The sequence below is a fragment of the Lipophrys pholis genome (assembly GCF_963383615.2).
Source record: "Lipophrys pholis genome assembly, chromosome: 1".
NCBI classification, from domain to species: domain Eukaryota; kingdom Metazoa; phylum Chordata; class Actinopteri; order Blenniiformes; family Blenniidae; genus Lipophrys; species Lipophrys pholis.
Genome location: NC_137635.1, coordinates 27,017,811 through 27,030,747, shown reverse-complemented (window position 1 = coordinate 27,030,747; position 12,937 = coordinate 27,017,811). Strand labels below are relative to the sequence as shown.

The following is a 12,937-nucleotide window of genomic DNA, read 5'->3' as shown; positions in this document are numbered from 1 at the left end:
GTGAACATTATGCATAACGGAACTTATTAATTGCCATTCACTAAAGTGAAGCATTGTACCACAATTTGTTTTGATTTGGACTTTTTTGTTGTTTTAGACTTTTCTTTGTTTGTGCTGTTAAAAAAAAAAAAAAAAAAAAAAAAAAATATATATATATATATATATATATATATATATATAAATAAATAAATAAATAAATAAAGGTCTGGAAAAAAAAGAGGAGCATGAACTTGTATCCAGTTTTAGACATACTAATGATGTTTAGTTTAGTTTTTTTATTCCATATTTGAGATGTTTTTGTCATTTTCACAGTTTTGCCATTTTTACCCCTGTTGAGTTTTAGGCACAGAGAGAGTTTGAGGTTTGAGCACTTTTAGCTGTTTCAGGCCTTTTGTACTTTAATCATAGTATTTCAGTTGTAAGTTTCTCTCAACAAGGCTGGAAGAAAAATTCCTAATTCCCTGAGGTAAATGTCTTCACCTTCCATTGGTAGCAGCCGCACAGAAAGAAAAAACTATATTTAACTCAAACTGTTAGAGTACCTACAAAAACTAACTAAAAGTAACTGAAATCATGAAGAAAGTGGTTTGAGTTTGTGTCTTTGTGAACCGACTCCGTCCATACGGCTGCAGACGTCATGGCAGCGAGAGTCGAGAGAAAACACCAGAATCCCATGTGCAGTAGCGGACCTGGCTAGTTTTCCGCCCTCGCCGCTCGCGAAGAATGGTCTTGTTTGTGCCCATAACGCCCCACACCCCCCATACTTCGGCACTGCCGTGTGCTGCGCATGCACGCTCCAGCTCACTAATGACTGTATAATTCAAATTTTAATCATGTTGAGTATGTAACGTCGCTACTGGCTGAGACCCGCAGCTGTCGGAGGGCGCACTTACGTCATGCACCTGAACGCAGCACTAAAAACTGTCAGCTGCAATGCGGCGTTTTAACTTTTCAACTGCACAGCTTATTTGTTTTCAGAAGTACATTTCTCTGAGCTGTTTCAGTAATAAAAGATAAAGTTTGTGTCCGAACTGCGATGTTGGTCTGGTGTTAACTGCAGGAGCTGACAACTGTCTGCGCAGACGGGGGGTGGAGTCACAAGACCGTATCTGAGCCGGAGCACCCCTGTTGAGTTTGAGCCCTTGGCAGTTGCCCACTTCGCCCAGAGCATGTGGGAATATTTGAGTGGGACTGTGTATCAAGTGCTTTGTTGTGGAACTTGGCGAAATATATGGCAAATTTCTGGAACGTAAAAACCCCACAAAATTTGAAGTACATTTCAAAAGTTCACACGAAGAGGCTAACCTAACTAATATTGAAGAGGTAAGAATGCCGGAAACACAGTACAACTCCTGGCCAGACAACCTCACGCAACCCGAGACAACATCTCAGAAAACACTCGTCCAATAATGGTCCTGTAAGAAGCTCGTCAAACTCACCTTGCTGATAGCGGAGGACGAGAAGCGGACCTCTGCTCTTTGCCAGCTGTAGCTGTCCGACGGGCCCCTGAGCCATATAATGGTGTCGTTGTTACCAAAACGTTGTGTCCTTATCAGTGTCGTCATCTTGGCCGTGGAATCATTCAAGCTGAAGTAGTAAAATCTCACCTGAGAGGATTGGAACACATCATTAAAAAATATGGGACTCTTTGCTTTGTGATATGTCTTCTTCCTGCAGTAGGTTAACCATTTACATCAGAGATAAGCAAGAGAAGGAAAATAAAATGTACACACGGAAAACGTGCCTCCAATTTCCTTAAACACTGAACAAAAATATAAATGCAACACTTTTGTTTTTGCTCCCATTTTTCGTGAGCTGAACTCAAAGATCTAAAACATTTTCTATAAACACAAAAGACCGATTTCTGTCAAAGAAGTGGTTAGTGAGCACTTCTCCTTTGCAGAGAGAATCCATTTCACCTCACAGGTGTGGCATATGAAGCTGCTGATGAGACAGCTTGAATATTGCACAGGTGTGTCTTAGGGTGGCCACAACAAAAGGCCACTATGAAACATGCAGTTTGATCACCAAGCACAATGCCGCTGATGTCACAAGTTTTGAGGGGGCGTGCAATTGGCATGCTGACTGCAGGAATGTCCACCAGAGCTGATGCCGTGAATTGAAGGTTCATTTCTCGACCATAATCCGTCTCCAAAGGCGTTTCAGAGAATTTGGCAGTACATCCAACTGGTCTCACAACCACAGACCAGGTGTAACCACACCAGCCCAGGACCTCCACACCAGCCCAGGACCTCCACACCAGCCCAGGACCTCCACATCCAGCATGTTCACCTCCATGATGGTCTGAGACCAGCCACCCACACAGCTGCTGCAACAATCGGTTTGCAGAACCAAAGAAGTTCTGCACAAACTGTCAGAAACCGTCTCAGGGAAGCTCATCTGCATGCTCGTCATCCTCATCGAGGTCTCCACCTGACTGCAGCCCCTCGTCGTAACTTGAGCGGGCAACATGCTCACATTCGATGGCGTCTGGCACATTGGAGAGGTGTTCTCTTCACGGATGAATCCCAGTTTTCACTGTTCAGGGCAGATGGCAGACAGTGGGGGAGAGCGGATTGCTGATGTCAACGTTGTGGATGGAGTGGCCCGTGGTAGCGGTGGGGTTATGGGGGCAGGCATATATTCTGGACAACAGACACAGGTGCATTTTATTGATGGCATTTTGAATGCACAGAGATACCGTGACGAGATCCTGAGGCCCATTGTTGTGTCATTCATCCACGACCATCACCTCATGTTGCAGCACGGCCCCATGTTGCAAGGACCTGTACACAATTCATCCCAGTTCTTGCATGGCCAGCATACTCAGCGGACATTTGAGTATGCTGTCATGTTTGGGATGCTCTGGATCGGAGTCTACGACAGCGTGTTCCAGTTCCTGCCAATATCCAGCAACTTGGCACAGCCATTGAAGAGGAGTGGACAAACATTCCACGGGCCACAATCAACAACCTGATCAACTCTATGTGAAGGAGATGTGTTGCACTGCGTGAAGCAAATGGTGGTCACACCAGATACTGACTGGTTTTCTGCACCCCCAATAAAACAAAACTGCACATTTCAGAGTGGCCTTTTGTTGTGGCCACCCCAAAGGTCCCTACATACTCCCTTTTTGAACCCATAAGAACAAGAAGAAAATTCAGCAGTGCCGAAAAAAAATCTTTTTCAGCAGGACTGTTCATACTTCGATGAGAAGCTGTCAAACTTGCAGGCCATGCCCCCTCACAGCAGGCCACGCCCCCTCACAGCAGTCACATGTCTGTGATGCGGCATTTTAACTTTTCAACTGCACAGTTTATTTCTGGTCTCCAGAGCTTTCAGAAACACATTTCTCCAAACTGTTTCAGTAATAAAAGAGAGTTTTTGTCAGAGCGCCATGTTGGTCTGGTTTTAACTACAGGAGCTGACAGCTGTTCGTGATGCGTTCAGGTGCATCATGTAAGCCTGCACTCCGACATTTTAACAAGCTGCGGCGCTCGTACAGTAGTGAGCTAAAAATTACAAGCTAAATATGATTAAAATATGACTGATAGTCATGAGCGAACTGGAACACACATGCGCAGAGCAGAAGTTTTGGCAGTGCAGCTCCTACACAGGACGGCCAGGACGGTCAGAACAGCCAAAAGAAATTTCTTCGGCCAGAGGGAGCTGGACGAAGGAAGTTACATAATTTTCTTTGGCAGGACGTGCACTGCAGAACTTTCTTCTTGTTCTTATGGAGGATGAATTGGCCTTAAGGCACACCTGTACATTATTCTGTCTAATCAGCATCTTGATATGTCACACCTGTGAGGTGGGATGGATTATCTCAGCAAAGGAGAAGTGCTCACTAACACAGATTTAGACAGATTTGTAAACAATATTTGAGAGAAATAGGTATTTTGTGTATATAGAAAATGTTTTACATCTTTGAGTGCAGCTCGTGAAAAATGGGAGCAAAAACAAAAGTGTTGCGTTTATATTTTTGTTCAGTGTATATATATATATATATATATATATATATATATATATATATATATATAGTGACTAGAGAGCACACATTAAGATAGCACTTTTTTGAACACACTTGTAAGAAATACAAGCAGATACTTCATTAGTCACTTTTTCGAAAATAAATGTGTTGTGGGGCTGGTTTACTGGAAATGACAGTCTGGAAATGACAGCCAACCTCAGGTATATTTTCACCCCAGTCATCAATCCATCGTCCAACGCATTTTAGGATTGTGGCTCAAAATGGACTTGCAAAATAACGTTTGTACTTTTGTAAGCTTCTAGATTTTCTGTCAATAAATATGAGCATATCTAAACATTTATAAACATTAACAAACCTGGACACATTTGCAAAATTCTGAAAACATTTGTGCTTGTGTGCATTTAAAAGTAATTATAATGGAGAAAGACAAACCTCACCTGAAGCTTTTCAGCCAAATTCCTCCTTTCAAATTTGCAAATTCAAAGGGCAACATATATTAATAAACTGTAATATAGTTGAAATATGTTTATGCCAACAAACTAACGTTCGGCCCTGAATTGTATTTACTTAATTTTCTATAGATAATCTTCAATAAAAGAGACGTTTTCTTAAACTCTATCTAGTTGTGTGTGTGTGTGTGTGTGTGTGTGTGTGTGTGTGTGTGTGTGTGTGTGTGTGTGTGTGTGTGTGTGTGTGTGTGTGTGTGTGTGTGTGTGTGTGGTGCTGCAGAAAGCTACCCCGAGGAGGCGAGACTTATTAGCGAGCTCACCAATGACTGATTAACACCAGAGTAACTGACATAGAATTAAACCAATCAGCGTCATTTGATATACAAAACTTGGGGAGCTTTTCAAAATGGCCGCTGGCTCAGTATTTGGCTTAAAGTCAGTTCTGGTTTGTTCTCGCGTGTTTTTACGAGATGTTGAGGTAAAGACAACCAGCGGTGAGTCTCTGATCATTAGCCGTCACCTCTTTTCTAGTTTACCGGTTTGATTACGCTTTCTCAGCATGGCGTAACAAGGTATACATTGATTCCTTGATATGTATTCATATAGTACTTTGAATAGTTTTGCCAATTTGTCATCACTATATAATTTGCCCGCAAAACCATATGTTTAGGTACTTCCAAGTCAGACTTTTTATTTCTAAATCTTTTCCTGCTTCTCCCGTTGTACCCCCTCGTCAGTTATGGGGAGAATTACTCCCATTTAAGACGCCAATCAGAGGGGTTATCTCAGTAATGTATAACCGCATAATGAACCTCAGGGATCACTCCAACTCAAGAACGAGGCCTGCATGGGAGGAGGAGATGGGTCTTCAAATTGATGAAGATTGGTGGGATGGGATGGTGAGTAGGTCAGGTCTCATCTTGTCCACAGCTGGCACTTACCCAGTTTAAAGTGATACGCAGGGTTACTTTTTGCAAATTAAAGTTGTCTAAAATCATCCCGGAGGAAGTTCTGTTTTTAGGACTAGGTGAAACAATCCCGATTAAACAACATTCCTGAGATATCAGTGGTGTCAATGAGTTAGGATGGTTTTGACGCTGTTCCGGTTGCTGGTCTAATTGACTGGAGGGGGGGGGGGGTTGTCAGCATCATTGGGGTCATCAGGTGGGCACCCTGTTTCACTGGTGTTTCGATGATAGGCCCACGACACCTCCAGGGGGCTCATCGACAACATCCGGCGTCCCGAGTGTGCCCCCTCTGCTTTCAACCCTTACGTGCTGCGGGTGTTGGTGGCGGTCCAGGTAGTGTCCCAACACAACTAAATTTGGCTCAAAGAGAAATGATAAATTTTACTTCTTTAATTGTCAAACGCCGCCTCAGTGGAAATCCCCAACCCCCCTCTGTATCACGGTGAATTACTGATATCATTTTCTTCCTCACACTTGAGAAGATTAAATACGTGATGAGAGGGTGTACTTATAGGTTCTTTTCTAAATAGCAACCTTTTAATTCATACTTCAAGGAATTCCAGGTCCTCCCAGACTAAGTGCTGTTTTGTCAAGCATAGTATGTGTGATCTCCATTTGAGCCAGGGTGGGACGGGTGGAGGTTGTTGGGTTTAATCTGTGGTTAATTATTGTTTGTTGTTCTTTTATTTTTTTTGTGTGTGTTTAATTTACTGGTTTAAAAGGAGACTTTTGTCTGAAAAGCTGCAGGTCAGGTTCAACTTTCTCTATTGTAGTTATTTTTAAATGCACACAAACAGAAATGTGTTGAGAATTTATCAAATGTGTCCAGGTTTGTTAATGTTTATAAATGTTCTTATTTATTGACTGAAAAAATGAGCTAAAAAAAAAGCAGTTTATTGCAATTCTTTGTTTTAGGTTTCTTTCAAAACATTCTAAAAGGCTTTGAAAGATGGATTAACGTGTTGTTTGAAAATATACCTAATATACCTTTAGTTGTTCCTAAACTCAGACTGTCATTTCCAGTAAACCAGCCCAAAAACACATTTATTTTCTGAAGCATCTGCTTGTATTAGTTTACAAGTATGTTAATAAAAGTGTCATATTAAGTGCTCTCTATTCACTCGCTGTTTAAAAGCACAATAACTTCCACCACTGACGCCTCTCTCAATCTAAAAAAGGCAAAACATGTTGTAATGTGGTTTATAAATGCACTGTATTTAATTTAAGTTAACATTGGCTGAAATTGAATAATAATGAAGAGCCTCACCTAAGACATTTATCACCAGCCGCCACTGGTGGAACTATTATTAGTCAGAATGGTGCAAGTTTATTTTGCCCGGTTTAAAATTGCAGATGATCTAACATTGTATTTTCTTTTATGCACAGACCAGCTATGCACTGAATTTTAAAACTCCAATCCTGGATGTGATACTAGCTTATTAAAGTGACATGATATATTTATGTAAACTGGTGTTTCCCGACCTGTGGACAGTGGTTTCCCCACTGTAAATACCTTATTTGATAGATATGTACTCACAGAGCAGTTTATGCTGGGTAGTAAAGTTCTTGAGAGGATCTCTGAGGTCTGGCCCTTCACAAGGTGAGTCCCAGGTATCACATAGTGACCTGTGAAACATAACCAGATTAAACATTGGACACACAGAATGTAAAGTAAAGTCTGATGGGAAGGAATTAGCTGGTCAGGAAAAGACAATTCTATGTTTGTCAAAGCTGGATTGGAGGATTCAGAAGAAACGCTGCTCTCAGACACATTCTTCAAGCTTTTTTCAGACACTGAACAAGGAGAAAGTCTTTGTCTTTCACTTTCTAAAGAAACACAACCAGCCCCATTAGTCCAGCTAACCAATCATCTTCAATACTTCCTGGTAAAGCTGGACGTGGGATCATTTGATCACGTCTCAAAGCATTACAGGATTGATCCACTGACTGAATGGGGAAATAATCTTGTTGCATATTGACCTGCACATTAATCTGACCATGGGCCAATTCGATCTCTGCGTCAGAAACTATTCAAGCAAACTGATAAAAAGAAAAAACTGTAAAGGCCGTGAGTCATTACTTCGCGTTCATCTCAGAGTTTCATACCTGCAGCTGAGTTCTGGGTATGATCTCTGGGAGGTCCCTGTTCGGGCCAGGCTTCATGTCCTTTGTGACGTGTCCATTCACCTTCAGGCACATCCTCAGCACTCCCAGCCCAGAAGCATAAGCCTTGCTCAAAGCTGCATTGCTCCACCACACCTCGTTGCTCTGTATTAGAAGCAGATACTTTAACAAATATCCAACAAGAAATACACACCTATTTATTTGAATAGTGCACTTGGACTACGATTACCTTAATAATGCAACCATCTCTACAGTTTATGACATAAGCATTTGTGATTTCTCACCACAGTTGTTCTCATCAGACCAATCGCCACAGTCATCACTGAAGTCACAAACACGGCAGTGGTCCACACATACAGCGTTGTTACATGTGAACATGTTCTCAGGACACAATGGCTGGGGCTCTAGCAAAGGAAAACAAAAATGTTTAGGAATATGCAAACTCGATTAAATAACAGTTAAAAATTAGGAAAAGAAAATCTCCTGATTTTAAAATCTTATAATCAGCTTTTCAACTAGAACACTGCTCTGTATGGAGACGTCCCTGCTGATTCTGAGAACCTATTTCCATCCATCCATCCAGTTTTTGGAGTTGTTACACCTTTCTCTGTAAAAGTGCATCGATACAACCATTGTCAATCCGCACATTCATCTTCTATACCATGTTACGCTGCTCAGGGTCACAGGGCGCTGAAGCCAATCCCAGCTGATTATGGGTGAGGTCAGGATACAGTCTGGACAGGTCACTGGTCCATTGCAGGGCAAACACACAGAGACAAACGATCATACACACTCACACTCACACCTAGGGGACATTTAGTGGCCCCATTTAACCTCACATGCATGTTTTTGGACTGTTGGATGAAACAGGAGTACCTGGAGAAAACCCAGGCCCACACAGAGAGAACATGAAAACTTCCCATAGAACGGCCCTGCTGGTATTTGAACCTGGACCTTCTCACTGTGAGGTGAGAGCGCTAACTTCTGCCCCATTGTGTGGCCTAAGAATGTATTTGCATGTTGAAAATATAAGCTTATGAATTGGAACTTGACACTACCAGTATTGTGATGCTGTTAACCAGATTAGAGACTCATGAGTAGAAATCAGTAAGTCTGAGTTTCGAAATCCAAAACTCTATATATTAGAAAAAAGTACCCGTCCCATCCACCTGCCTAAATGACTTCAGACCAGCAGCATTCACTCACATGCTTCAGGTCTCTGTGTCTGTCTCCCCTTGTGTCTCACCTCACGCTTTCAATTATCCTATCACGTTTTCTCCCTGCTCAGCACTAACGTGCAGCACCTGTTGTCTCCCACCAGACTCAACCGGCACCTCATCACTTTAAAGGTCCGTCCGAATTGTCCCTCCGAACTCCTTAACTATCGACTTCTCCTTCACCCCGGAAGTGTTTAGTGTGGCGGCCATGATAAGGACTGTCTGAATTCTCAATAAGCAAAGGAAAGGAGGCTCGTTGCTTCCTTTAGAACTTCCTTTAGCCTAGGAACCACTGATGCTTCCTTTAGAACCTCCTTTAGCTTAGGAACCACTTAGCCTAGGAACCACTGATGCTTCCTTTAGAACCTCCTTTAGCCTAGGAACCACTGATGCTTCCTTTAGAACCTCCTTTAGCCTAGGAACCACTGATGCTTCCTTTAGAACCTCCTTTAGCCTAGGAACCACTGATTTTTTCCTTTAGAACCTCCTTTAGCCTAGGAACCACTGATGCTTCCTTTAGAACCTCCTTTAGCTTAGGAACCACTTAGCCTAGGAACCACTGATGCATCCTTTACCAAACGAGGTGAGCTCATGCTGCCCCATAATTCCTTGCAGCGACAACATTTAAAGGGACCCGCTCATCCGAACTCACGATGTTGGTAAAAGGGAGCAGATCATTTAAGTTACCAAAGCAATAATCTACCTTGGACAAAGTGAAATCATCTAGAAACCAAATGAACTTTTTGTAGTCCATTTTCAGAAACTTGTAGTTTTTTCCCCACCATGGTAGACGTCACTACCTTGCGCCGCCGTGGCATTATTACGACTACACTAAGTGAAACTGGTGTCCGACTGTCACACTAACGTGATCAGCTTTCACTAACTCCTTTAGGAAGCGTCCTAACACCTTTCCTTAACCCCGTGACGTCATCCACGGGGTTAAGGAAAAGTGGATAGATAAGGAGATAGGAGGATCAATTTGGAAGTACCTAAAGACTCCCGTGTGGCCTGTTCCCGTACAGGCGGCCTGCCTCTCCAATTCTCCGAGGAGGCCCAGGATGATGACGGCTGCCTCTCTACTTCCCCGAGTGGCCCCAGGACGCTTCCTGGCCCTGACAGTGTCCAAAGCAGCCGAGCAGTGGGGGCAATCAAGATGCCCCAGAGGACTGGATGGCTAGACCACCTGTTGCCAGGGGAGAGGGAGCGATGTCGCTCCTGCTGGCCTTCCCCCGGCCCCTTGTCAACCCTTTTACTGTCAGGTCTCTGGGTACGTCTGAATTGTCCCTCCTAACTCCTTATCTATCGACTTCTCCTCGACCCCGGAAGTGTTTTGTGTCGCGGCCATGATAAGGACGGTCTGAATTCTCCATAAGCAAAGGAAAGGAGGCTTGTTGCTTCCTTTAGAACCTCCTTTAACCTAGCCTAGGAACCACTGATGCTTCCTTTTGCAAACGAGGCGAGCTCATGCTGCCCCACGATTCCTTGCTGCGACAACATTTAAAAGGACTCGCTCATCCGAGCGTTCAGGGAAACTCACCTTGTCGGAAAAAGGGAGCAGATTATGTAAGTTACCAAAGCAATAATCTGCCTTGAACAACTTTAAATCATATAAAACCCAAAGTCCTATTCTGGAAACTTGTAGTTCTTTCCCCACCATGACCGACGTCACTAACTTGAGCCGCCATCGCATTGTTATGACGTCACTACAGTAAGTGAAAGTGCTGTCTGACTGCCACACCACCGTGAGCACCTTTCACGAACTCCTTTAGGAAGTCTCCTAACACATTTCCTTAACTCCTTTAGGAAGCCTCCTAACACATTTCCTTAACTCCTTTAGGAAGCCTTCCTAACACCTTTCATTGACTCCTTTAGGAAGCCTTCCTAAGACCTTTCATTAACTCCTTTAGGAAGCCTCCTAACACCTTTCCTTAACTCTTTTAGGAAGCCTTCCTAACACCTTTCATTAACTCCTTTAGGAAGCCTCCTAACACCTTTCCGTAACTCCTTTAGGAAGCCTCCTAACACCTTTCACTAACTCCTTCAATTCGGATGTACCCTCTGTGTCTGTCTCCCCGTGTGTGTCTCACCTCATATTTTCACTTATCCTATCGTGTTCTTCCTCACAACTAATGTGCGGCACCTGTAGTCGCCCTGCCTTCCCAGTGTATTTAAAGCCCTCCCTCTCTGTCGTCTGTGTAAACTTGTCTTGTCGCTACTGGTTCCTTGTGGTCGCTGGACGTTTTGTACAATAAATTCTGTTTTTATGGACCCTTGGGAGTCTGTGTTTGGGTCCATCCTCACACGTCCTGACAGTGAGTAGCAGTGGCCCACATTCACAGCAGCGTACAGGACCCCCTGCAGTAGGTATTTTGCCTCAGTTGGTCCAGTTTAGATGCCATAACAATATCATTTATTCTTCCACCTCAATCACAGAAGGATGGATTTTACGATAATAGCTCCTTTTTTTAACATTGTCATCTTTCAAATGTTAGGACTGGTAATGAGACTTCAGCATCAAATAATAGCATGTCTCAGTGCTGTGTCCTCAGCCCCTTTTTCTTCTCCAGAGGTTTGCATGAGAATGCCATAACTTACCAGGGAGGCTGCAGTTGGTGAAGTCCACATCATCGAGGGCAATGTGTCCCGGCTTGTCGAAGATCCTTGAAGCTTCAAACACAATGGTTAAATCCTGGGTGATTCGCCCAACTGTGACCTCGGCGTGTTGCCAAGAATCTCCATGGTTTCCTGACAGCCACCACAGAGCTGTTGTCCTGGAGCCTTGCCTCAGCAGCACTTTAAGATCATTGCTCCCTATAACAGTTACAGACAGGATAGAGATAAGAATTAATATTTTACCTTGGCTTTTATATCTTTTTCAATCTCTACAAGTGAGGATTCCACAAACATTTTTTTTAGAATGGGACAAGTTGATATCAAGGTTTATATAACGAGGAAAGAAAACCAGGATCAGGTTCAAAACTCTGCAGCTCTCTAAAGATAAAGGAGATCTGGCTTTACCAATCCACGCTGCGCAAATCAAACCCATGATGTACTGGTGCATGAGGAGATAAGCAGCAGACTGGAAATGTTTAGAAATATGAAGAACAAGAAAGTAGAGAATTTAATAGCACACAAAGAATTAAAGGGCAATTAAGATAGTTTGTGAACACAGTAATGGGGAAATATAAATCAGAGAGAGAGAGAGCGAGAGGCAGACTTTGAGTTGGTTTGTTGGGATTCAAGGTTTATACCTGGTATTCATGACAAAGGGTTTAAGCAATGGGCAAATAAAGGTATCACAGCAATGTGCACCATAATTGAACAGGCCAAGCTGCTGATTATTTAAAAACTACAGGAGAAATTTGGACTTGGACATGAACATTTCTGATGCTTACAAACAAGAGACTTCTGTGAAAAAGAGATAGAAACGGACACAGCAAATAAAATAAAAGGGATTTTTTAGAAAGCATGTGAGGGGAACAAATGCAGAGTAATCTCGGCTCTATACAAAGGTTGGATGTCATGCAGAAACATTTCTTCTCTTTATGGCAAAGACAAATTGAAAAAGGAGCTTGGGGAACAAATCTCTTAAAAATAAAAAGGTTTGCCATATGTGCAACGCAGTGCACGTCCACTAACTCCAGAACCCGGAGAGAGTTTAATTGGAAAAATTTGATCTGATATTTTAATACATCAGGAGGGGACTGGCATCAATTTAGCAGCCATGCTGGAGATCATATATGTAAACGACACACACATATTTTAAACTTGCCAAGTTAAAACAACACTGGGGCAAAATATGACACAGCTTGAAAGAAATGATAGGACAGGAAATACCCAAATCTTGGAAGGTACTATACTTAGAACACTTTACAGGTGCTGTAGTACAAAAAGAGTATCAGTATGTCAATAGAATACTCCCATCTGCAAGTAAAAAGTCAAACACAAGGCTATGGTACAAACTGCAACACCCCCAACCGTGGAGCAGCAGGCGTGCACCGTGGAGGAGATTCATGTCATGGAGGGACTGAGAGAGCCATTATTTAATAAGAAATGGGAAAAATGGACAAATGACAGAAGACAGAAAGAGGACACCATCGCTTCCACTACCAATTAATTAATTAGTTCATTAATTATGGTGTAAAAGGGAAAATAGATGTGTGATCCTAATTTATTAATTAATTG

The 12,937-nt window shown here is 42.7% G+C and overlaps 1 protein-coding gene across 1 annotated transcript in view; it reads right to left on the bottom strand.

Moving 5' to 3' along the window:
• The window catches only part of LOC308109304 (MAM and LDL-receptor class A domain-containing protein 1-like), a gene marked incomplete at its 5' end in the record, with an annotated part of 53,222 nt that overhangs the window by 21,564 nt on the left and 18,721 nt on the right, over positions 1-12,937 (bottom strand). The window contains 4 exons of the mRNA XM_080462785.1: positions 1,440-1,607; positions 6,949-7,037; positions 7,518-7,679; positions 11,348-11,563. Of these exons, the coding sequence (XP_080318911.1) occupies positions 1,440-1,607; positions 6,949-7,037; positions 7,518-7,679; positions 11,348-11,563 (635 nt within the window). The remainder of the gene's footprint in view (positions 1-1,439; positions 1,608-6,948; positions 7,038-7,517; positions 7,680-11,347; positions 11,564-12,937) is intronic.